At 43.3% G+C, this 27,303-nt stretch overlaps 1 protein-coding gene across 1 annotated transcript in view; it reads left to right on the top strand.

The window, feature by feature from the left end:
* Nucleotides 1-27,303, top strand: part of LOC145341381 (bile acid-sensitive ion channel-like) — a 77,129-nt gene that overhangs the window by 7,861 nt on the left and 41,965 nt on the right. Inside the window, exons 2-5 of the mRNA XM_080186356.1 lie at nt 3,045-3,282; nt 10,657-10,776; nt 16,175-16,324; nt 26,939-27,086. Of these exons, the coding sequence (XP_080042482.1) occupies nt 3,045-3,282; nt 10,657-10,776; nt 16,175-16,324; nt 26,939-27,086 (656 nt within the window). The remainder of the gene's footprint in view (nt 1-3,044; nt 3,283-10,656; nt 10,777-16,174; nt 16,325-26,938; nt 27,087-27,303) is intronic.

The raw sequence follows: 27,303 nt of genomic DNA, 5'->3' as shown, positions 1-27,303 counted from the left end.
AAGCCATTCGCCCCATCAAGTCTGCATCAACCACAGTCCCACTCAGGCCCTATTTCTGCAACCTCACACATTTTACCCTGCTAATCCCCCTGACACTAACAGACAATTTAGCATGGCCAGTCAACCTAACCTGCATATCTTTGGACTGTGGGAGGAAACTGGAGCAGTTGGAGGAAACCCACACAGACACAGGGAGAATGTGTAAACTCCACACAGACAGTAAGGAGCAAACTCCTTACTGTTTGAGCAAACTCCTTACAGACAGAGGCCTGGGACCCTGGCGCTGTGAGGCAGCAGTGCTAACCACTGTGCCACCGGTGCGCCCCACAGTCTGTCCTGGCTCTCTAACAGTAGAGTGGATTATTTACCTTTGTATGGTTATGGAAGGTCGAGGGTTATAATGACCCTTAACTAGATTGACTAAGTGATCAAAGGTTATTGTGATTCGTAACTTCAGGTGACGTCAAGCTCCTCACCAAGTACAGATTCCTCTTGGCTGTTGTTTTGTTTGCCGCAAGAAAATATCGAGCCTCTCAGTTTACAGCTCCAACTCTCAATCTCGGGGTTAAATAGTTCTATCTTCCCAAATAATGGGGTCTTTATCTTTTTGCACTTTGAACTTAAAGTGATCACTCTCCTTCCCCTCCAACACTACACTTCAAGCTTTCAATGATTAATCCGATTTAGCCTGACTGCCAGTGTAATAACACAAGGTGACTCGATACAGCAAATAACTACTAATAAGAACTGTATATAACAAAGGATTTAACATCACAACTAACGCAGGATTATTCCTAACGACGTCCTGGCTTCAGCTGCAGGAATGCTCTCCCTCACTCCCAATTAGCCCAGTTTCACCCATTGAGATCTATTGGCACTGGATCAGTCACATGGTCCATGAAGGCGCGCCTTTTATAGGAGCCATGCTACTACAGGGACCGTAGCACTTTACCTAATGTCAATGAAATAAGGAAGTAGTGGACCTACTGAATAATTACTTTGCCTCCCTATTTAGTATATAAGGAAGAGGTCAGTATATCAGGCATCCTAAAGAAACTAAAGAACAAAGAACAACACAGTACGGGAAACAGGCCCCTCGGCCCAACGAGCCAGCGCCGCCATCCCAACAATGTGTTTTTCCTCCTCCACCCCTGACCCATGTCCATGCTTATGGTACCCCCATTGGAAACCAGATTAAGGGGAGAATAATCTAGGGACAAGTTGCTACACCAATCAGCCCAAGAGCACATCCCCAGGGCACTGGAGGAAACCGGAGCACCCGGAGGAAACCCACGCAACCACAGGGAGAATGCGTAAACTCCGACAGACACTGGCCCAAATCCACGTATCCGCACAGCAAACAGCGACAGCCACCAGGCCACCATGGTGCCCATCCGCCAGTCCAGCCCCAAGCGCACACAAACGACGCAAAGCACCAGGCCACCCCCGAAACATCCAAGAGCAGCCCACGCACGATCCACCGCGTGTACGTCCCTCGCCAGACAACAAGGAGGACAAATCAGAGAGAGAGACTCCTCAAAATTAACGGAAGCAAAATAACATTAATGAAGAAAATAATGCCACGAGTAGTAACAAAATTCCCAAGTTCAGATAGTTTCCATTTTAAGGTTTTAAAAAATACAAGTGAGAACATTGTTGAACCCGAACAATAATCTTCCAAAGTTCTTTTGAATACATGTCAAGGAAGGCATGATGTGGATATGCCGGCGTTGGATTGGGGTGGAAACAGTAAGAAGTCTTACAACACCACGTTAAAGTCCAACAGATTTATTTGGTATCACTTTGAACTTAAAGTGATCACTCCACTACCACCCCCAACCCCCGCCCTTTGCCATCACTACGCTGCAAGCTTTCAATGACTGATCCAATTTATCCTGACCGCCAGTGTCAAGGTGACTCGCTAAAGCAAATAACTAACTAAAGGGTTTATTAATAAGAACTATATATACAAAGGGTTTAACAGTGATACCAAATAAACCTATGGGACGTTAACATGATAATGTGAGATTTCTTACTGTGTCAAGGAAGGTCAGAGAGGAAAACCAGGGAATTATTGAACAGTTAGTGCAACATCTGGCCAGAATTTGCACTCCCTGGGGAGGTTGGAAGATGGGCGGGGGTAATATAATATTTGGTTTAATGCCAGTAGGCAACGCTCCTGTCACTTATCAACCATACCCCTCCCTTGTGCTTGTCAAATCTTTACATGCAGTAGGTGGAGAGTACAATGGGTCAAAACCCAGCAGATAACTTGGGCTTTGCACAGATAATAGGGAAGGATGTGCCTCCTTTACAGGTCCCTTTTCTGCCAGAAGTTTCCACTGCTCCCCCCAACCCGAAGTTCCAGACAACCTACATTTTGCCCCCCTGCTCAGTCTGCTAAGGACAGGAGAAATTGAGGATAAAATGACTGAACCTGTAATATTTTCAGCTAAGCAGAGAAAGTTGACATTGATTTGGAAAGAATAGATCATGCCTGGAAAATTGGATTAAAATTTTTGAAGAGGTGACTAAAGTTGTGGACAGGAAAATGCCTTGGATGTTATTCATATGAACATCCAGACAACATCCAACATTTCTCATGAGAGAACTGCTAACTAATGTTGAATCTTATGGAATTGACCTGGTTAAGAAATTGGCCACATTACAGGAGACAGAGAGCAGGAATGATGGGGACGTACTGCAGAATACAAGTGGTGTCCTGCAAGTATCTACCTTGGGGCCTCAACAATTTGCATTTGTTATGAACTTAAATAATGGGATAGAAAGCCATCTCTGCACTTTCTGGTAACACAAGCTAGGTCTGGCTCCTGCTCTAAACAAGACTGCAAGAAACTACAAGAGTTGTGAATGTAGCCCATCCATCATGCAAACTTGCCTCCCATCCATTGACTAAATTTTCAATTTATCACTTGACTCAATATTTTCACAATGTCAGCTGTACTTTCAAAGGTGAATTTCATATAATGGTTTTCACACTTTGGTGTTAGCATGAAAAAGTAATTTTGTTTTGTGCCCTATAGATACCAAGCCCAAGCAGTAGCCAACATGAACATCATATATATGTTGTGGTCTATTGTGTGTGTTGTTCTAAGAATTGGTCAAAGTGATGGAAATAGCAGCACCTCTCAAGAAATCCTAGACTTTCTTCAACAAAATCCATCTTTCAGCATCAAGAATTTCACCAAAAAATATGGTTACCAACTTGATGACTCCACTCTCCTAAAATGTGAATTCTTTGGGGAGCCCTGCTCTGCAAAGGTAAATTAAACTATTTATTTTATCTTGAAATCAAAGTTCTTCGGGGTGAATTTCCACAGGGTTCTTTATGTCTCTTAGTGTCAATTCAATTGATGGTTGGTAGAAACCTTGGAGAAACAATGTAAAAGACAATTGAAGATATTGATGAAACTAAGTCTTAAATTCTGACACCAACCTATCTTCAACCAGCCCTTTTCCAGTTTTAACAAAGGTTGGATAGAAGAGCAACAATTAACATGGTCTTGGGAGGCAGTTTTATTATTGGAATACGATAATGTTTGGCCATTTGTGAGTCATTTAAATCTAATTTTAAATATAACCTTGGTGTGCTAAGTGATCCTCTGAAACCCAATGGCTAAAGAGAGGTGAGGACAGCTGAATCCATGAGGTCTTTCCTTTTGCCTATTGAATTCAGCTTACCTGCTTCAACCATTCTCCTGTGATCAGACATTTCCCCAACCATTTAGATCTGGCCTGACCTTTCCAATCTTGAATCCCATCTGATCAGCCTCCAACGTTTCCTCTGACCTTCAATCACCCCAAGTCTAGCCTCCAATTTTCTCTTTGTTCTCCAATGTTGCCACTCATCTGCATGCTGATCTCCCTCTGGTTTCTAATTTTATTTGAGCCACTGATCTTCTTCACCCATCACCTTTCCAATCACACAGTCCCATTTCTCTGCTCCCTCACAGTGGCTTGATGTTGAAGGATTACCCATTGAGTAATCCACCAGCCTTTCAACCTGGTGAGGAAGTGGAGATAGGAAATGATAATCTGATCCTGACATTAAAATCATACAAAGAAACAACAAAGAACAGTACACACAGGAATGGGCCCTTTGGCCCTCCAATGAGGGGCACAGATCAGCTAGATAGTCAATATCTTTTCTCAAAGGTCGGGGAGTCTAAAACTAGAGGGCATAGGTCTAAGGTGAGAGGGAAGAGATACAAAAGTGTCCAGAGGGGCAATTTTTTCACACAGAGGATGGTGAGTGTCTGAAAAAAGCTGCCAGAGGTCGTAGTAGAGACGGGTACAATTTGTCTTATGGGCCAAATGCGGGCAATTGGGATTAGCTTAAGGTTTTAAAAGTAAAAGGGCAGCAAGGACAAGTTGGGCCGAAGGGCCTATTTCCATGCTGTAAACCTCTATGACTCTATGACGCTAACCCTGCCCTGATCACGATGCCTGCCTAAATTAAAACCGTATGCACTTACGGAGTCCAATTCCTTTCATTCCCATTCTATTCATGTATTCGTCTAGTTGCCCCTTAAATGCCACTATCATACCTACTCCCACCACCTCCTTGGGCAGCACATCCCAGACATTCACCATCCTCCGTGTAAAAAACTTGCTTTGCCCATCTCCTCTAAACCTTTCCCCATGCACCTTAAACCTATGTACCCTAGTATGTGACTTTTCTACCCTAAGAAAGAGCATCTGACAAAAACTCTGTCCATGCCACTTGTAATCTTCTAAACCTCCTTCGTTCCAGTGAGAATAAATCGAGTTGATCCAACCTCTCCTCATAGCTAATACCCTCCAGACCAGGCAACATCCTTGTAAACCTCTTCTGTACCCTCTCCAAAGTGTCCACATCCACATATAATTGATAAATAACCAGGATGAGATATTGATTTGTTTTTAATGATTTAATGCATTGTCTAAAAATGTTTGGAGGCAGATTCAAAAGTAATTCTCTCAAAGAAACTGGAGGTATTGTTAAAAAGTTAAAAAGAGAAGCTTTGGGGAAGAGCAGAGAAGTGGGATTACTTAGAAGCTCTGAGAAACAGCCAGCACTGGCATGATGAACCAAATGGCCTTCTGCGCTCTTTGATTCTTTGACTGCAAAGTTGCACTCTGTTACCTTTATGATATGTTTCATGATCTTCGTGTATGTGGTATTAACAGTTAAAGCTTGGTACATACTCGCAACGCGTGTACAGTCTCTCCTTATTGTGAATGGTGCAATATAAATTCAGACTGTATAACTGGTTCCTTCCACAGTCAATACACTGCAACACTCTCAGTTTGTTGTGTTTTTACCTTTCATGTTGCTGTTTTGGTGCCAAAATGGTGTCTGCACCACGGCACCACCCATACCAGATCACCTTAGTGAGCATATTAACATGGCACCAGAAGCATGTTGAGTAGGCAGATCCCAACATGAGACAATATGTTACAAATACTGAACATGGAATTAAAAACAGAAACTGGAGGGAATATTCAGCAGGCCAGACATGATATATGGAGCGAGAAATGGGTTGGGATTTTCCAGCCCTTCCCACTGGAGGATCTTCCAGTCCCATCGAAGGTGACCCCCTGCAGCAGGTTCCTGGCAGCAGGGAGAAGGTAGCAGAGGGAGCGGGGTTGCTGGTGGTGGCAGTGGGGGATGTGGTTGTGGCAGGGATGTGGTTGGGGAGGTTGTAGGGACCACTACAATTTCCGACCCTCCATTATTACATGGGATTTAATGGGATTTAATGGGATTGAGGGTTATAGGTAGGCCTGGTAGGTCAGGATGTGATCGGCGCAACTTGTGGGCCGAAGGGCCTGTTTGTACTGTAGTGATCTATGTTCTATGTTCTATTAATATGCAGCAATATAAATTCCATTCAGCTGTTAGGAACACAGGGGGACAGTTTCTGCTTTTGTTGCCAAACAACCAAACAGTTTGACATGTCTATTATGTTACATGATTGTTTCGTATGTGATATTAATAGTTCGAACTTTCAAAAGAAGATGCTGGCAGGAATGAAAGTATCTCTGGATAAAGTGGTTGAATTGGCTTGAGTAACTGAAAGGGCGGAACAGAGAACTTTTGAACTGCAAGGCATTGAAGGGCAAGATGAACAAAGTTTGTCAGATAATGGCGGCTGCTCGAAATACCAGTAGCGAGGGAGTGGTGAGAAGGAAGGGAAATCATCAGCCATAAGGGGCTGATGAGTGTTATCATTGTGGGAGGACACCGTCCCCAAGACAGATGCAAATGTAATTGTTATTTTGTTTCAGATGTAATTGATAGGGCCACATACAAGCCAGATGCCAAGTCAAACAGATGACACCTGGTTGCCAGAAAATAAAACAAGGACTCCAATGAACAAGGTTGGGGAATATTTGGAAGAGAAGTACAAAGTTAATGCCTGGGATTCTCCCCAAAAAAATTCCAGTTATCAAATTTGCGTGAAAGCTGGAGTAAATCCTACTGTTTTTTTCCGTGGAAGTTTCAAAATGAATCTCCCACATTCTGTGTGCTGCGGAATGCGCTAGAGTAAATCACATGAAAAATCTATGGGCGGAGGCTATTCCCACCGTAGAGACTAACAGCATAGCACTGAGTGGGCCACTATACATGCGCCGATCTGCCATTGCCAAGATCAGCACATGCGCAATGGCCTCTGCCTGCTGGCCTCCCAATTGCTGGCCAGTTCAATCGCTGGCCAGCCCCACAATCCCCACATTGCTTCTGCTCCCCCATGACCCAATCGCTGGCTCATCCCGAGCATGCCCAGGCTTCAACCTCGTGCCGCTACCCCCCCCTCCCCCCACCCTCCCCACTCCCAGCCTGCCTAAAGCTTGCTCCCCTCTTCTTTCCCCCCACCTCCCCCCCCGGCAACACCAACTTCTTCCTCCCTGGAGCTCCACCATTCTTCCACCCCCTGGCAGCCTCAGTCGCTGGCCTCTCTCCCTCTGCTTGAACCCAAAGTTCAGAGTAGCAGCAGGAACCCCCACCCCCACTGATCCCCCATTAGGCTCTGCTCCCTACTAGGCTCCACCTCCTTGGCACTACCCCATGCCCGATGAACCATTGTACTTTGCCCCTTTGGCAGTGCCAGGGGCACAGGCTGGCACTATCAAAGTGTCAATGCCCAGGTTGCACCCCACTGGCACCTGACCCTCTGGGGTAGCCCCTGAGTGCTGCCCTTTCCACTCCAGTGTGATCAGGCTGCTAGCCCCCTGAATGTGGAGAGCTACTGTAAATCCTGCTGGAATGAAATACTCCTGACAGAGAGAAGGGAGCTGCTAGCAAGAGTCTGGAGATTTCAGTCCTGGGCACACTTTTTCCCTTTAAATTATATTTAAATTGCTATTTGAATAATTTATGTGGCTTCTCACTTATTTCTAGTTGGGATCTAACACTGGGAAATGCTTTCAAGGCAGGATGCCCAGTGCAGATCCCTGCATTGGGCACTGCTTGTATCGCCTGGCCTGCTGCGCTAAAAAAAATTGCAGCTGAATGGGTAAATCACGCCTTATAAGCTCAACATTGTAAAGTTAAATAAAACAACCGCCCATTAAAATCACCTTTATAGCTAACGGACATCCATTAGCTAAGGAGGTCAATACAGACAATTTCACCATGGTAATAGATGAACAAAGTATTTGCAGGGAAATCTGCAACTTATGAGGCTCAATAGTGCCTTGGCAAAGTTGGCAACCTACACAACAGGAGAGGTACTGAAAATATTAGCGTGTCGTCAACTTTGATGTCTTGCACTAGTCTGCTTAGCTACTCCTATGGTAGTGAAAAGACAAAGGCCTAGCCTAATAAGATAAGATTAGCTGAAGCAACTCAAGTTGAATTGGCTGGAAATATTCAATATCACAGCTGGGATTTTCAAGAAGATCTTGTAGGCATATCAAAAAGTTTTTCAGAGAGCATTGGGATGCATACCAGGAGTTAAGGTAAAAATTTATATGAACCTTGAGTCAAAACCAACATTTTTTAGAGCTCGTTCTGTCCCTTACGCCCTACATACAAAATTGTTGATGAAGGTGCAGCAAGCCATTAGGTAGATAAATGAAATGTTGCCCTTCATTGCACGAGCATTTGATTACAGGGGCAAAAATACTTTACTACAGCTGTACAGGATCTATGTGAGGTGATACTTGTAATATTATGCAGTTTTGATCTCCTTTCGAAGAAATATATACTTGCCAGACAGGGAGTTCAACAAAGTTTTACCAGACTGATTTCTGGGATGGCTAGAGTTTCATATAACGAGAGATTGGGTCAACTGGGCTTGCATTAACTGGAGTACAGAAGAATGAGAGGGGAGCTCATCAAAACATTTAAAATTCTGACAGGGGCTGGACAGATTGGGTGCAGTGATGTTATTTCCTCTGGCTGGGGGAGATAAGGGCTGGGTGTGGGGTGGGGGGCTGGTCTCAAACTCTTGGGATACAGGGTAGACAATGTAGGACTTGCACGTAGAACAATTTTCTGTCTTGAGCATGGTGAAACTGGAATTCTCTACATCAAAAGGCTGCATGAGATGCTCATTTGAAGAGTCGGTGCAGACTCACTGGGCTTCTGCACAGTAGGGGTTCTATGATTCTGGAAAAAAAGATCGCTAGGCTCTAAAGGCATGCAGGAGTATGAGGAGAGAGCAGGAGGATACAGGATTAGGCATCAAGGCTCTTACTGATTAATAGAACCAGCTTTAAGTGCCAAATGCCCTACTGTTCCTATTTTCTATGTTTCTATGGCTGAAATTTTCCACTTCTATTTGCGCTGGGCAGGTCCAGCGACAGAAGCAAAAAATATCATGAGAAGTTTGAAGCCATGTTTCACAACAATGTGAAAGCATGATGCAGTTTTCCTTTCCCCCTGTCAGTGACAGGTTACATTTCCTGACATTCAATGCTGGAAGCCTCTCTGTGCCAGAAAAATGCCTCCATGTCAAAAAATCCATCCACGGCGACATGATGGCAGGAAGGAGGTAGCATAACTTGTCTCAGACGTCATGCTGCTGCCAAGCATTACTCCCAGCAGAGCTCAACTAAGTGTTGTGCTTGGGGGTGGGTGGATAAGATAGTGTCAGCTTAATTCCAGGGTTGTGCCTGGATAGTGCCAACTTGATGCCAGTGTAGTGCAAGAGCTATGCCTGGGTAGTGTATGAGACAGCCAGGGTAGTGCCAGTTAAGGCTGGGGGGGAATCCTGGTGGAAAGGAGGATTGCACTTGGGCGACCTGGTTTGCTCGCAGAGCACTGGGCAGCCTTTAAAAATGGCACTCTCGAACAGCAAGTGTCTGAATTGCTGGTGGGATGGTGAATCAAAGGCTGCCCCACCAGCAACAAGTTGTGGGACTCATGATTTTAAGCTTCTCTTTCAAATTTCTGCGCCATATAATCGAGAAAGCCACCATTGCTATTGGCGATTTCAGTGCTGTTTTTTCTGCCCAAGATCTATTTCCAGCACACTTTAGAAGATATCAATCTCATGGATATAGGTTACACTCTGCTTTCTTCTTTGGGTGGCATAGTGGTTGGCACTATTGCCTCAATACCAGGGACCTGGGTTCAATTCCGGCCTTGGGTAACTGTGTCGGTGTGGGTTTCCACCAGGCGCTCCGGTTTCCTCCCACAGTCCAAAGGACATGCTGGTTAGGTGTACTGGCCATGCAAAATTGCCTCTTACTGTTAAGGGGTTAGCAGGGTAAATACATGGGGCTACAGGGTTGGGGCCTGAGTGGGATTGTTTGTCGGTGTAGGCTCAATAGACTGAATGGCCTCCTTCTAAGCAGTATTCTATTCTATGATTCTCCCTGCTAGAACTACTCTTCAATTGCCTGAAATAAATCTCAATTCCTAGACAATGGAAATTTATTGCAAAAATAATTTTGTGATAAATGATACAATCCACAGTAAAAGCCACACAATAGATGAGTTACTTAAAATATTAAATCGATACCTGTAACATTCTTGGAAGATAAAGGTGACTTCAAACTAAAAGCAGAAAATAATAAAAAATACTCTTCAGGTCTGATAGCATCTGTGGAATGAAGTTTCAGGTTACTCTCTTTTTATGGTTCTCGAAGTTTTTCATCACTCAGAAGCTTTCCTCACCTCATGTTTGGCTCCGTATTGGATGAACAGAAAGTTATTGATTGCTATGATAAGTCATATTATAAAACAAGTAGGATGGTAAATGGTGAAGACGATGAACCTTGGTCTAATAATTCCGATGTTCCTATATAAAGTGTAATTACTGCTTATTATGCGAATCCCTTTATGGTGCATGTTTTTTTGCTATCATGTTAAATAAATCTATTAGTTGGTTAAACTTTTATTATCTGACCAATGAATAAATAGACCCAGATGTTTACTGTTATTGAGTATCATATTTAGAAAATATATAAAAATAATTGAAATCATAAGTTGGAGTCAAGGAGGAAAGAAACTGAGCATACCTTTTCAGCGTTCAAGATAACCTTTATAAGTTGCATTTTCCTCCAACTATTCTGATCTGATAGTGCTCACTGTCTGCCAAATGTTTTTAAATTTTGCTTTTGTGTTTTTGTATCTTGAAATATCCTATAAAGAGAGGGAAAAAAGCAAATATCATTGGGCTAACTTTTGTATTTGCCTTCTAGGATTTTCGACATGTTTTTACTGAATATGGCAGTTGTTACACTTTCAACTATGATGATAACGCTAAAAAGAGAGCAAACATTTCAGGAAGAGGACTAAACGTGATGCTTGATATTAAACAGGTTAACTTTAATGATACTAAGCAATAGAATAAGCCATTTGGTGCGGATAATTGTGGGAAATTTCAATATTTGCGGTTAAAGAGAACAAGTAATTAGTAATGTAAGATTTAAGTCATTGTGATAAATTCATTGAAATAGAATGTGTTCGAAGGCATGTGTGGGGTCTTATGATTTTAAAATCAGAGTGGTAAGGATATCATTCAAAAAACTTGGTGTGCTGCGTTGGAAGTCATATTATTTACAATTCACAGCAAACAAACCACTCTATACCAATACTTATGTTCTACATTTTTAAAAAATCATAAATTGGTTACAGTACAGAAGGCCATTTAGCCCATCGATTATGTGATGGCGTTCAGATGGAACAATTCATCAACTGTTACCCCCCCCCTGCCTTTTCCCCATAGGCCTGCACATTTTTATTTTCATATAATATTTGGATTCCCTTTTGAAAGCCCCAGTTGACCTTGTTTCCATCATACCTTCAGTGCATTCCAGATCTATGAAAATCACACGTCTCCATTGCTTCATTTGTTGCCTACCTTAAATCTGCGCCCTCTAGTTCTCAATCCTTCCAGTGGGAATAATTTTTCCTGATCTACTCAGTCCAATTTCTTCATGATTTTACATCAAATCTCTTCATGAAAAACAGTCCCCGTTTCTTCAATCTTTCTATGTAACTGAAGTTCCTCATCACTGAAACTATTCTTGTGAATCTTTTTTGTACTTTCTCCAATGCATCTACATCTTTCCTATAGTGTAGTGCCTAGAACAGGAAATGTTTCACCAGCTGAGGTTGAGCATGAATGTCATTTGCATTCATTTATATCACATGAATGAATGCTCATTGAAACAACCGCCCGCCGAAATTTGCTCACACCTTCCAGTCCCCTGGCACCTTCCCTCTTTCTAGTGAGGATTGGAAAATCATCCTCAGAGCATCCTTCAGCAATCTCAGAAACAATCCATCTGGCCCTTCACGAACATGCCTTCTGGAACTTACAAGGTTAATAATTAGAGCTCACAGATTCAAATTCATTGACAAACAATTTTCAAGGTAGATGAGGAAAAGTGTTTTCATTCAGATTGTCGTTGGGATTTGAAGTCAATCTATCTGAAAAGATGGTGGAAGCTGATTCCAGAAATAATTTCAAAAGGGATTTGGACAAGTAATGGAGGATGGGAAATCTTTAGGCTTACAGACAAAAGATGAGATGAGGGCCTAAGCAGGACAGCTCGTTCAAAAAGCTAACATAGTAATGGTGGGCTCAATAGTTTCCTTCCTCAATGTAAGTTTATATGACTCTATTGTATTTGTTCAGAATTTCATCAAATAGCTTACCTGGCATATTGTGACAAAATTTATGTTGATCTTCCCATTGGCAACTAATGCCAAAATGCTGCCCAGACCCAAACTCAGCAACCCAGATTTCCCCCTGCCAATTGCTAATCAGTGACCCCAACAAGACCCATATGTACTTGTGGACATCCACTAAGGACAATTCTTGGTCTGACACTTCTGTCATGCACAAGAAGAGATATTTTGTCAAGGTTCACAATGAACAATGGCTAACTCATAAATAGTACTTGGCACCTGTGAAATTGTGGTCTGGAATCTCCTCCAGACACATTGAAAAAGGCACAATGCTGATCTTCAGAGAGAAATTCAGTCACAAGTAACTTCAGTCCGTGTTTATATGGAACTCCTGTGCATTGCAGCGAATACCTCTAATGTAAACATCGCTCGTCCTTTCCATGCAAAAGACGGGTTTCCTTCATTTAATCCAATTCTGAATAGGCTGTTGATTGGCCCAACCAGGTCAGTCAAGTAAGAAGTCTCACAATACTAGGTTAAAATTGAACAGGTTTATTTGGTATCACAAGCTTTCGGAGTTCTGCTCCTTCAAGGAATAACAGGTATTTTGTGTCAGTTTTCACAGTGGAAGATACAAATAACCTATCAAAAATTGATCATTAGAAGGCTTTGGCAGGTGAGGACCGAGAAATTATCATTTTCATTAAAGAAGTAGTATTGGACAACCTAATAGGGTAGACAATTCTCCTGGTCCTGATGGAATGCATCCTATGGTACTAAAAGAGATGGCAGGGGGAATAACAAATGCACTATTAGTAATTTACCAAAATTCACTGGACTCTGGGGTGGTTCCTGCAGATTGCAATACAGCAAATGTGATGCCACTGTTTAAAAATGGAGGTAGACAAAAGGTGGGTAACTGTAGGACGATTAACTTAACTTCTGTAGTAGGGAAAATACTTGAACCTATCATCAAGGAAGAAATAGTGACACATCTGGATATAAATTGTCCTACTGGGAAAATGCAGTATGGGTTCATGAAGGGCAGGTCATGTTTGATTAATTCTTCGAGGACATTATGTGCATGGTGGACAATGGGGAACCTGTGGATGTGGTGTATCTGGATTTCCAGAAGATATTTGACAAGGCGCTGCACCAAAGGCTGCTGCAGAAGATAAAGGTGCATAGTGTTACGAGTAATGAATAGAGGATTGGTTAATTAATAAAAAGCAAAGAGTGAGAGTAAATGTGTGTTTTTCTGGTTGGTGATCAGTGACGAGTGGTGTGCATTAATCCTCTAACTATGCATCTACGGTCAGTGTGGGGACTGCAATTGTTTACAATTGCATAGATGATTTGGAGTTGGGCTCAAGTGTAGTGTGTCAAGATTCGCAGATGACACTAAGATGAGTGGTACAGCAAAGTGTACAAAGGACACTGAAAATCTGCAAAGGGATTCAGATAGTCTAAGTGAATGGGCAAGAATCTGGCAAACGGAGTACAATGTTGGTAAATGTGAGGTCATTCATTTTGGTAGGAATAACAGCAAAATGGACTATTATTTAAATGATGAAAATTGCAGCATGCTGCTATGCAGAGGGACTTGGGTGTCCTTGTGCAGGAATCACAAAACGTTTATTGCAGGTGCAGCAGGTAATTAAGAAGGCAAATGGAATTTTGTCCTTCTTTGTGAGAGGGATGAAGTTTAAAAACAGCGAGATTATGTTGCAGCTGTATAAGGTGCTGGTGAGGCCACTCCTGGAGTTCTGTGCACAGTTTTGGTCTCCTTACTTGAGAAAGGATATACTGGCACTGGAGAGGGTGCAGAGGAGATTCACTAGGTTGATTCTGGAGTTGAGAAGGTTGGCTTATGAGGAGAGATTGAGTAAACTGGGACTATACTCATTGAAATTCAAAAGAATGAGGGGAAGATCTTATAGTAACACATAAGATTATGAAGGGAGTAGATAAGGTAGAAGCAAGGAGGTTGTTTACATTGGCAGGTGAAACTAGAACTGACCTCAAAATAAGGGGAAGCAGATTTAGGACTGAGTTGAGGGGGGCTTTCTTCACACAAAGGGTTGTGAATCTGTGGAATTCCCTGCCCAGTGAAGCAGTTGAGGCTACCTCATTGAATGTTTTTAAGGCAAGTGTAAATAAATTTTTGAACGGTAAACGAATCAAGGGTTATGGTAAATGGGCGGGTAAGTGGAGCTGAGCCCACGAAAAGATCAGCCATGATCTTATTGAATGGCAAACAGGCCTGAGGGGCCAAATGGCCTACCCCTGCTCCTAGCTCTTATCTTTTTATGTTCACGCTGTCGAGTGCTGTAAGAATTTTGTATGTTTGAATGAGATCACCTTTCATTACCTGATAGAGGTTTATAAGACATTGACAGATATAGATAAGGTGGATTCTCAGAGGCTATTTCCCAGGGCTGAAATGGTCGCTACGAGAGGACACAGGTTTAAGGTGCTGGGGAGTAGGTGCAGAGGAGATGTCAGAGGGTAAGTTTTTCACTCAGAGGGTGGTGAGTGAGTGGAATCGGCTGCCGTCGGTGGTGGTGGCGGCAAAGTCTCTTTTAAGAGACTTCTGGATGAGTACATGGGATTTAACGGGATTGAAGGTTACAGATAGGCCTGGTAGGTAGGGATATGACCGGCGCAACTTGTGGGCCGAAGGGCCTGTTTGTGCTGTAGTGTTCTATGTTCTATGTTCATTCTTCTAAATACTGGCCAAGAAAGGCCCAGTCAATTTAATCTTTCTTCATAGACGATCCTTTCATCCCAGAGATGAATTTAATGAACCTTTTTTGCACTCCCTCTATGGCGAATATATATTTCCTTAGATATGGAGACCAAAACTGCGCATTCCAGATGTGGTCTCACCAAAGCGCTATATAAATGCAGTAAGACATCCTTATTCCGATACTCAAATACTCGTGTAATAAAAGTCAACATACCATTTTCCTTCTTAATTGCTTGTTTTACCTACATGCCAGCTTTCAGTAACTCATGGACAGGGCCACCCATATCCATTTAAATTTCAATACTTCTCAGCCCCTTGAGACAGCTTTGCATCCTCCTTACAACTCACACTTCTGCTGAGTTTTGTGTCATCTGAAAACTTGGAAATATTACATTTAATCATAGAAATCATAGAAACCCTACAGTACAGAAAGAGGCCATTCAGCCCATCAAGTCTGCACCAACCACAATCCCACCCAAGCCCTACCCCCGTATCCACACATATTTTAGCCACTAATCCTCTAACCTATGCATCTACGGTCAATTTAACCTGGCCAATCAACCTAACCCACACATCTTTGGACTGTGGGAGGAAACCAGAGCACCCAGAGGAAACCCACGCAGACACGAGGAGAATGTGCAAACTCCACACAGACAGTGACCCAAGCCGGGAATTGAACCCAGGTCCCTGAAGCTATGAAGCAGCAGTGCTAACCACTGTGCTACCGTGCCGCCCCACATCCAAATCATTGATTTAGATTGTGAATAGGTGGGAACCAAGTACTGATCCTTGCAGCATCCAACAAATCACCACCCGCTAACCAGATAATGAACCATTCATTCCTACTCTCTGTACTCTGCTAATCAGTTCTCAATCCATGCCAGTATATTGCCCTCAATCCTGCGTTCTCTAATTATGTTTACTAACCTATTGTGTTATTGAAATTCTAAATACCAGTTTCATGCCCCCCCACACACCATAACCCTCTAATTCAGCAGTTCCCCTTTATCTAGTCTACAAGTTTATCATAAAACTCCAAAATGTTTCTTAAAAATTGTTTCCTTCCCTAGATTCATGTTGACTCTATCTAATCCTACCATTATTTCAAAGCGTCTTGTTATCGCATTACTCTGTGAGAGATTCTGCATTTTCCTATGACTGATGTTAGGCTAACAGGTCTGTAGTTTCCTGTTTTCTCTCTCCCTCCTTTCTTAAATAATGGGGTTCAGAATTTCTTGAAATGTCATTTTCATTGGGAAATATTAGGAAAAATTATTTTTGCAAAGTTGCATTGCCTGTTGTTATTGCTGTTCATTTTGTTTATTCATTTGTAGCCAGAAATGAAAGATAATCCTTCTCTTGGGTTTCTTGATGCTGGAATTTCCTTTGTTATCCACTCACCTAATGAACCACCACAAGTTGAAACAATGGGCTTGTCCACAGGTGTTGGAATGCATGCTCATGCTGCAATACGACAAATGAAGGTAAATTTTAAAACTTCTCACAATATTCTGAAAATGTTAATTCAAAAAACTTTGTGTTTTATTTGATAAATGATTAAAATTGAACAGACGAGTTTTGTTGTTATTATTCATAAAAGTAATTGAGTATTTGATTTGATTTATTATTGTCACAGGTATTAACATACAATGAAAAATAATGTTTCTTACGCACTATACAGACAAAACATACTGTTCATAGAGAAGGAAATGAGAGAGTGCAGAATGTAGTGTTTAGTCATAGCTAGGGTGGAGAGAAAGATCAACTTAATGCAAGGTAAGTCCATTCAAAATTCTGACAGCAGCAGGGAAGAAGCTGTTCTTGAGTCAGTTGGTACATGGCCTCAGACTTCTGTGTCTTTCTCCTGAAGGAAGAAGGTGGAAGAGAGAATGTCCGGGGTGCGTAGGGTCTTTAATTATGTTGGCTGCTTTGCTGAGGCGGTGGGAAGTGTATACAGAGTCAGTGGATGGGAGGCTGGTTTGCATGATGGATTGGGCTACATTCACGACCTTTTGTAGTTCCTTGTGGTCTTGGGCAGAGCAGGAGCCATACCAAACTGTGATACAACCAGAAAGAATGCTTTCTATGGTGCATCTGTAAAAGTTGGTGAGAGTTGTAGCTGACATGCCAAATTTCTTTAGTCTTCTGAGGAAGTAGAGGCATTGGTGAGCTTTCTTAACTATAGTGTCGTCCTGGGGGACCAGAACAGGTTGTACTTGAAGCTCTCGACCCTTTCTGCTTCATCCCATTGATGTAGACAGGGGCATGTTCTCCTTTATACTTCCTGAAGCCGATTTGTTGACATTGAAGGAGAGATTATTGTTTTTGCACCAGTTCACCAGATTCTCTATCTCATTCCTGTACTCTGTCTCGTCATTGTTTGAGATCCAACCCACTACGGTGGTGTCGTCAGTAAACTTGAAAATTGAATTGGTGGGGAATTTGCCCGCTATTTGACAGTTGTAGAAGTATAAGGACTATGGTAGGGGGCTGAGAACACAGTTTTGTAGGGCACCAGTTTTGAGGATGATCATGGAGGAGGTGTTGTTGATTATCCTCAGTGATTGTGGTCTGTGAGTTAGGAAGTTCAGGATCCAGTTGCACAGAGAGGTGCTGAGGCCTAGACCAGGGAGTTTGGAGGTGAGTTTTGTGAATTTAGTAGTGTTGAAAGCTGAGCTGTAGTCAATAAATAGGAGTCTAACATAAGTGTCCTTGTTATCAAGATGTTCCAGGGTTGAATGCAGGGCCAGGGAAATGGCATTTGCTGTGGGCCTGTTGCGGCAATAGGCAAACTATAGTGGATTCATACACTGAGCATAGAGGGACTGCACACCGACACACAGGGGCAGTATACAGACACACATGGACAGCATGTAGACACACACATGGGCAGCACATGGACACAATGCATGGACAGCACACGGGTGTGCACACGGGCACACACAAAGACAGCAGACAAACTGGCACATGGATGTATCCATACATGCACAGCACATAGACATACACTCAGACAACGCACAGGCACATACATGGACAGCATAAAGACACACACCTGCACAGAGAGCACACATAGACACACTTGGACAGCTCATGGACATGCAGACGCATGGATAGTGCACACATGTGCACACACGTGCACATACATGCACATATAGAACCACAAAACATTACAGCACAGAAACAGGCCTTTTAGCCCTTCTTCGTTGTGCCGAACCATTTTTCTGCCTAGACCCACTGACCTGCACCTGGACCATATCCCTTCACACCCCTCTCATCCATGTACCTGTCCAAGCTTTTCTTAAATGTTAAAAGTAAGCCCGTTTTCACCACTTCATCTGGCAGCTCATTTCATACTCCCACCACTCTCTGTGTGAAGAAGCCCCCCGCTCTAATATTCCCTTTTAACTTTTCCCCCTTCACCCTTAACCCATGTCCTCTAGATTTTTTTCTCCTCTAGCCTCAGTGGAAAAAGCCTGCTTGCATTCACTCTATCTAATTTTATACACCTCTATCAAATCTCCTCTCGTTCTTCTACGCTCCAGGGAATGAAGTCCTAACCTATATAACCTTTCTCTGTAACTCAGCTTCTCAAGTTCTGGCAACATCCTTGTAAACCTTCTCTGTACTCTTTCAACATTATTAATATCCTTCCTGTAATTAGGTGACCAAAACTGCACACAATCCTCTAAATTCGACCTCACCATAACATTCCAACTCTTATACTCAATACTTTGATTTATAAAGGCCAATGTACCAAAAGCACTCTTTACAACCCTATCTACCTATGAAGCCACTTTTAGGGAATTATGTATCTGCATTCCCAGATCCCTCTGTTCTACTACACTCTTCAGTGTTCTGCCATTTACCTTGTATGTTCTACCTTGGCTTGTCCTTCCAAAGTGCAATACCTCACACTTGTCTGCATTAAACTCCATCTGCCATTTTTCAGCCCATTTTTCTAGCTGGTTCAAATCCCTCTGTAAGATTTGAAAATCTTTCTCACTGTCAACTACACCTTTGTCAACTACAGTCTTTGTATCATCAGCAAATTTGCTGATCCAATTTACCACATGATCATCCAGATCATTGATATAGATGACAAACAACAATAGACCTAGCACTGATCCCTGTGGCACACCACTAGTCACAGGCCTCCACTCAGAGAAGCAATCCTCCACTACCACTCTCTGGCTTCTTCCACTGAGCCAATGTTAAATCCAATTTACTACCTCTCCATGTATACCTAGCGACTGAACGTTTCTAACTAACTTCCCATGCAGGACCTTGTCAAAGGCCTTACTGAAGTCCATATAGACAACATCCACTGCCTTCCCTTCATCCACTTTCCTGGTAACCTCCTCGAAAAATTCTAATAGATTGGTTAAACATGACCTACCACGCACAAAACCATGTTGACTACCTAAAAACTCCCTGTCTATCCAAGCATTTGTAGATCCTATCTCTGAGTACTCCTTCTAATAATTTACCTACTACTGACATGAAATTTACCAGCCTATAATCTCCCGGATTACTTTTTGAGCCTTTTTAAACAACGGAACAATATGAGCTATCCACCAATCATCCAGCACCTCACCTGTGGATACCGACATTTTAAATATATCTGCCAGGGCCCCTGCAATTTCAACACTGTCTCCTTCAAAGTCTGAGGACCCTGCCTGGTCCTGGGGAATTATCTGCTCTGATTTGCCTCAAGACAGCAAGCACCTCTTCCCCTTTAACCTGTATAGATTCCATGACTCCCTACTTGTTTGCCTTATTTCCATAGACTCGATGCCAGTTTCCTTAGTAAATACAGATGAAAAAAACCCATTTAATATCTCCCCCATTTCTTTTGGTTCCATACATACCCGACCATTCTCATCTTCAAGAGGACCAATTTTATCCCTTACTATCCTTTTGCTCTTAATATACCTGTAGAAGCTCTTAAGTTTATCCTTCACCTTGACTACCAAAGCAACCTCATGTCTTCTTTTAGCCCTCCTGATTTCTTTCTTAAGTAGTTTCTTGCACTTTTTATACTCCTCAAGCATCTTATTTATTCCCTGTTGCCTATACGTGTCACAACTCTTTCTTCTTCTTTATCAGAGTTCCAATATCCTTTGAGAACCGAGATTACTTATTCTTATTCACTTTGCCTTTAATCCTGACAGGAACATACAAGCTCTGCATTCTCAAAATTTCTCCTTTGAAGGCCTCCCACTTACCAATCACATCCTTGCCAGAGAACAGCCTGTCCCAATCCATGCTTTTTATAGACAATATTCATATTGGCAGCACACTCATGCATACACAGGCATGCATGAATACTGCACTTGCAACCAAGGGATCAGGGACAGCCCTATGATAAGTTTCTAAAATCAGAATAATGTGTACATCAGGAGGAATGTCCACTTCCCATCAGGCTACAATCGTTCCCTTGCCTTCACAAAGAGGGCATAGCAGCAGAACCCATGGTGCTCACCAAGGTGGTGAGCACCATGGGCAAACATTGCTAAAGTTGGATTGAGTGCCAGAAACACTTCAGTGACTTGCAGTCCGGCAAGTTAAGTGACACTGGTCTATTAGGGGTGCCCCCTTGACTCTTACAATATGCAACAAGCCAAATATCTAGTGTACATAGGTCACAGGTTACATCTCAACCTTGGTAGATTGTGTGCCCAAGTTATTGATGCAGCAACTGCTGCTAATGTCTAAGGATGTCAAAGAGGAGATGTTGTTACAGACTAAGTGAAAGTTGTAGCTTAAGGTGTGACACATATAGGGTTAATGTGGGACTAAGTAAAATGCTGCCTATACAGTGATATAAAAAGGCACATGAGCCAGACCTTGGTCAGAGACATATATCTAAGCATAGAGGCACTTCTCAGCTTGTACCCTTTATTATAAATGTTCTAGTTCATTGAGGCTTACAGTTAACCTATGGAAGAATACACAGACTTTCTTCAGACATAATGACCCCTGGGGGGGAGGCAGTGGTATAGTGGTATTGTCACTAGTCTATAATCCAGAGACCTAGGGTAATGCTCTAGGGACTCAGGTTCAAATCCTACCATGGCAGATGGTGAAATTTGAATTCAATAAAAATCTACAGTTAAAATCTAATGAAACTATTGTCGGTTGTCATAAAATCCCATCTGATTTGCTAATGTCCTTTAGGAAAGAAAATCTGTTGTGTTTACCTATATGTGATTCCAGATCCGTAATAATGTTATGTCCGTTAATGACCTCAGGGACGGGCAATAAATGCTGGCCCAGCCAGCCTATGTTCCATAAACTAATAAAAAACCAACGCCCATCATAAAGGGGACTTCCATCTCCATGCAGAACAGAACCACCTCATTAAACTTATCTTCTTCTCCAATTCCTAGACAGCATTATCCACATCCTGTGAGTGAATAATAAAAGCCTGAAAAATGGAACCTGTGTTTTGAGACATTTGACCTGTGATAGCCAGGATGCCATTGAGTGTGGATGAAGAAAAATGTCCCCTTCCAAATGCACAGGCGATGTTGGCTTGGTGGAGTATCTTGGGCAATAGCATTAGTGGGGTGTGGATGAGGGTTTGGAGAATGGAAGGATGCCACTGAATGATGCCAGGAAAATCGAGACTCGCAGAAGGCTGGACGCTGCGAACAATGTGGGAAGCAGTCATTGAGGATTGAAAAGACTCTCCATGGATTCATCTGAAGAGTCTCTTTTGTTCATTTCACTGATCCCAGTGATGTAGGCCATCCCCAGGAGAAGAACATAGTGTTGAACACCCTGAAAGGAGCATTGTCATACCAGTTGACATCATCAGGCACCAGACGGAGGCATCTTTGGAGAAGTTCCTTGAAGAGATGAGTGCTGTGCCATAAGGCAATGAGATGGATCCTCAGGACTCTCGTTTTAGTGCTCAGTATTTGCAGGAATCTGGCAGGGTTTGTTGAGGCAATGCAAACTCAAGCCCTGTGAAAAGAGGAGTTTTGAGTGGTGCGCAGTTCAACCATGTCTCGAGCCCTCAAACAGGAGAGCTACCCATGAGTGAGAATATGACCAACCGCTTGGTGAGCCACATGCAATTCAATAGCTGGAGCCAGCACAGGGTTAAGAGACCTGAACAGGCCAATTTCACAGGTATCATATACTGGCTGGAAACCATGCCAGCTTTGTACCAGCAGCAAACACCTTCAAACCAGCAGGAGACCACACCAAGGGCTAAGAATCTACAGAGAGAGGTCAGGATTCCCTGCACTATGAGTGAATCTCACCATCCTCAGCTTCTCCAACAAAGATACAGCCAATGCAGTCACAGGAAGGGCCACAACAGGTTCCTGCAAATTAAAGCCAAGCACCATGGTCATCACAATCAGAAGACATGGGCTGCCTGCAACAAAGGGAGTGCATCAGAGTGTCTGAGTGTGGCGGATACCTCATCAGTTAGATCACTGTGTTCTTTAAAACATATAAGTTGCATAGAAAACTGTCAAAATCATTTGTACATCAAAACAAAGTGTTTTATGCAAAGATCTACATTTTATTTCATAGAATCATAGAAATCCCACAGTGCAGGAGGAGGCCATTTGGCCCAGCAGATCCACATCAAGACTATTCTGCTCAGCCCCACACTCCCTCCTCCCCATTTCCACAACCCTGCGCATTTACCACGACCAAACCACCTAACCTCCACATTGTTGGACTACATTATTTGCATTATTTACAAAAACCGTTGACTACTACATTCAGGCAGGTCATCAATTTCCCATCTAAATCCATGAAGACTGGCCAGTAGACCTTCTAAATGTGTCTATTGTATTGGAAAAGGTGTCGGCTTGTCTGCTTTTTCTGTAAAGATATGGCCCTTGGTTAATTCTAGGCACATGCCATGTGAGGCATCCCTCAGGTGAAGCACTGTTGAATGAGAAGGTTTTTTACTACTAAAGCAGCATTCATGGACTCCTCAGCACATCTCTGGGCTCATACTACAACAAGTCACCATCCTCAATTCAGTAGCTCAGCATTTCAGCCTCAGTCTCCCCAGAGCCATTTCTCCAGCCTCTGCCTCTTTCTCCTCGTCCTAAAAAAGGGGGCATTCCTCCGCCTCTTCCATCTCAAGCACACACCTCTACTGCACTAGGTTGTACAGTATGTAACACCTCTCTTTCATCTGGGAAACCTTGACAGGAGACAATTGAAGAACATTACAGAGTTTTTAAGACATCTGATTCTCATCTTTAGCAGGTCTCTGGTCTCCTGAATGTGTGTCCTTGTTTGGAGGTAGTTGTCACTGTATCGGCACTGCGCTATGTCTCACGATCACCAATGGTAGAATTTCATTCTTGACCAGCGCAATGGGCAGAACTGGAACTGGCCACAAGTCTTGAATCCAATTGAAACTCACCATAAATGCTGGCTGCCACTAAGTCAAAGTGCCGAATTACATTGAGTGGGGCCGGCAGAGGTGGGTGTGTGGCAGTATTGTATCCAATGACAGCTTACCACAAACTTGAAAAGTGGCCTCCACAGTCCATCAAAGAATCTGTGTCTGAGCAATGGCAGCAGTAGGAGACCACAGCAGATCGAGAGGGAGTTTGGGCAGCCAGCAAACACCCAGTTTTCTGGATGACTGCCTCCAAGCCCTAGTGAGAGCAGTAACAGTGGGGAGGAATGTGCTGATGCTGAGGGATGTGATGAGGTCACCCCATCTCCCCAAGAAGACATGGACTGAGGTGATAGCGGAAGTCAGTGGCCATGAGCTTCTAGGGAACCTGGATCCAGTGCTCGAAAAGGTTCAGTTACCTTCTCATCTGTGCCACCTGCAGTACTGAGTGGGCATTATGCTGAATGGGGTACTGAGGAGGGTGGCCATCTATGGTTGTTGTCTAGTGTGTGAATTCTGTGTAGTCTCTGAGCACAGACGTGCTAGTACATCACAAAGCTGGAGAGATAAAGCCTCTGGTCCAAAGATTCTGGTGTCCAAAGGGGTGGTAATATTCTCAAACCTCTCAGGGAAATGTTTTGAGTCAGGGGTTTGCATAGTATGACATTCTAGGTGAAGTTCTCTGCACACATTGGAGCTCTACATTGACCTTCAGAAGAAACAAAGTCACAACAATTGGGAGCAATCTGCACTGGTGGTAACTATGTAACCTGGAAAACCTCACCAGCCATGAACAGGGAGTTCAGGAGCTGAAGAGGGTGCAAGGAAGATTGTCAGGCTGCAGAGGTGCTGACACCTCTGAGGAAGCTAAGAGTCCATTGGGCTGAAACACGATACATTAAGGTGATGATGGCAGCTCTTCTCCATCAGAACAACTTCATTTCTGTACCCCCACTGAGAAACCTCAATGCAACTACAACTATCGTGATGGTCAGCATGTACTGAAATGTCAATATGTGTGACATGACTAATCATTTTTACTCCTTATTTTCACCCCTCAGGTGAGCTGTCCACCACAGTCTGCCAGCAGGCAGATTGACGCCCACCCCCTCAACCCCTCACCATGACGCCTGAGACATCAATGGGATGCACATACAGCACACCATTTCCCAGCACCCAGTACCAGTGCAGTTGCATGCACACTGGGGGCCATGACTGGTTGGGAGAGTTGTGAGGGCACATCAAACTCACAGGGGTGAGGTAGGGAATGCCCAGACCGCCAGCACTTGGAAGAGGGCTGCTGGAGACCAGGACCATGCTGCGTCTGTGGGAGACGATGAGTCTGTGGAGTGATTAATCAAGTGGCAGAAGCTGGATGCATGGCGAGATCTGGCAGAGATTCCTGAGGGTCTGTCTGCCAATTTTTCTGTCATGGAGGAGTCCTTGAGGAGCATGGCCATTGTGTTGACTCTGAGCTACAAGTGCACAGCCTCATCTGTTGAGAGTGTAACAATGCTCAGGGAGAAGCAGTTTCAGGAACACAGTGATGCATTATAGGAGTTCTGCTTGGACCTGCAAACCCTCACACAAGCATTGACCTCAGGAGGTCAATACCTGAGCGAGAGAAGATGCCAACCACTGTCACCAATGGTTGCCCATCCTTCATTGCTGAACAGGGAGATGAGGACTCATCTCAGACTGGCAGATGAGCTGGCTGCCATTTCTGTATTCTCCTCTTATGAAGCACTGGACAAGGGCACCAGTTCCTCTGTCTCCCTGCCAGCCTCTGTTCCATCTCAGAAGTCTGCGGCAACTGAGGTTTGCCTAAAAAATGTTGTTGAGTGAACCCTCCCAAGCGAAAACTGCTCAGGTCCCACCAACTAGAGGATGATCACAAGGTCATTGGTGTCATCATAGAATCATTGAAACCCTACAGTGCAGAAAGAGACCATTGGCCCATCGAGTCTGCACCGGCCACAATCCCAGCCGGGCCCTACCCCCATATCCCTACATATTTACCCCTCTAATCCCTCTAACCTACGCGTCTCAGGACTCTAAGAAGCATTTTTTCTAGCATGGCCAATCAACCTAACCCGCACATCTTTGGACTGTGGGAGGAAATCAGAGCACCCGGAGGAAACCCACGCAGATACAAGGAGGATGTGCAAACTCCATACAGGCAGGGAATCAAACCCAGGTCCCTGGAGCTGTGAAACAGCAGTGCTAACCACTGTGCTACCATGCCGCCCATGGGTCAACAGGTCAATGAGAAAAGCAACCTGCCTCCAATGCCACGGGGGGGAGAGGCGGGCACTGAGACATAGCACCTAATAACATAACATTCCTACTTGTCCACCTCTTGGGTTACAAGGTGCCAAGTCAGGGTGTCACTATCAGGGTGCCGGGGGCAGTGGAAGATTGGCAGTGGGGGGTCTTAAGGGGCTTCTGAGGGGACACATCTGGCACTGTGTCTCTTGCATCAAATTTGCATCGTTAAGATCAGTGAATCCCATCTGATTCACTGCTAATGCCATCAAGAAACACTCTGCGTTTTCCACTAGCATCAGCACTTAGAAACGATTTGAGTGAATTGCACTCTTTCCTGCTCTGACACTCTCTCCAGATTGGTGTGGTATGTGTATTTACATGGTGCTCAAGGTTTCTCTGGTCCCCCTTCTCCTCCTTGTACTGCTTGAACATCTGGTGCCTTTTACTGCCTGAAGAACCTATCTTGTGTTACACAAAACTGCTACTGCTGAGGTCTGGTTAGTTTTTTTACTTGAGTGGCTTAAATATTTTGAATTTGTTTATCTGAAAGATATAATTATTTTAAACTATTTATAACATGGTGTTAACAAATTTAGGCGAGGTGATGGCGCAATGATATTGTCACTCGGCTGGTATTTCAGAGTTCAGGGTAAAGACCCGGGTTTGAATCTCACTATGGCAGATGTTGAAATTTGAATTGAATAAAAACCTGGAATTAAACATCTAATGATGACCATGCACCCAATGTTGATTGTTGTAAAGATCCATCTATGTTACTAATGTCCTTCAGGGAAGGCAATCTGCCATCTTTACCTGGTCTGGCCTACATGTGACTCCACACCAATGCAGTTGACTCTTAAATACCCTCTTAATTGGCCTTGCAAGCTTCTCAGTTCAAGGACAATCAGGGATGGGCAATAAATGCAGGCCTAGCCATTGACACTCACATCCCCTGAATGAATAAAAAAAATGTGTCAAATACTTATTTTCACTAATAACAATTTTTCCATTGTGCACTGTGGCATCGGACTGTAATTGAATATGTGTATTTTTTTAAATTTATTCATGGGACATGGGCGATGCTGGCTGACCAGCATTTATTGCCACCCATATTTGCAGTTAAGGGTCAACCATATTGCTGTGGCTCTGGAGTCACATTTAGGCCACACCAGGTAAGGACAGCAGATTTCTTTCCCTAAAGAGCATTAGTGAACCAGATGGGTTTTTCTGACAATCAAGGATAGTTTCATAGTCATCAGTAGATTTTTAATTCCAGATATTTTCAATTGAATTCAATTTCAACCATCTATCATGGCGGGATTCGAACCCAGGTCCCCAAAATATTAGCTGAGTTTCTCGATTAATAGTCTAGTAATGATACTGCTGGGCTACTGCCTCCCCAACATCTTGATGATTGAGAAAAAACATTCAGTCTTCATGTTTTTTGCAGACTATAAACCAGGAGTATCCATGGGGAGAATGTAATCCCAACATTCAGCTGGAATATCATGACACTTATACAACTTACGGCTGTTTACAAGAATGTAAATCAAAATATATAAAAGAACACTGTGGCTGCGTACCCTTTCTGCTGCCAGGTTGGTAAATAGTTAAAAAGGGCATTTAAAGTGGACCAGGAGGTAGTCAAACAATCCCTTCAGTTTAATTGGATCATAGAATGGGTTTATTAGCCTCTTTACATGTTGTAACCAATGTGTATGCACTGGTCCTCTAAAGGAACAATCCACCGAATGTCACTCCCTACTCTTTTCCCCATAGCCCTGCAATTATTTTCTTTTCAGATGATGATCCAAT

The sequence above is a fragment of the Carcharhinus amblyrhynchos genome, chromosome 1 (genome assembly GCF_965287045.1).
Source record: "Carcharhinus amblyrhynchos chromosome 1, sCarAmb.v2.hapA, whole genome shotgun sequence".
Lineage (NCBI taxonomy): Eukaryota > Metazoa > Chordata > Chondrichthyes > Carcharhiniformes > Carcharhinidae > Carcharhinus > Carcharhinus amblyrhynchos.
This window is presented reverse-complemented; position numbering and strand designations above follow the sequence as displayed.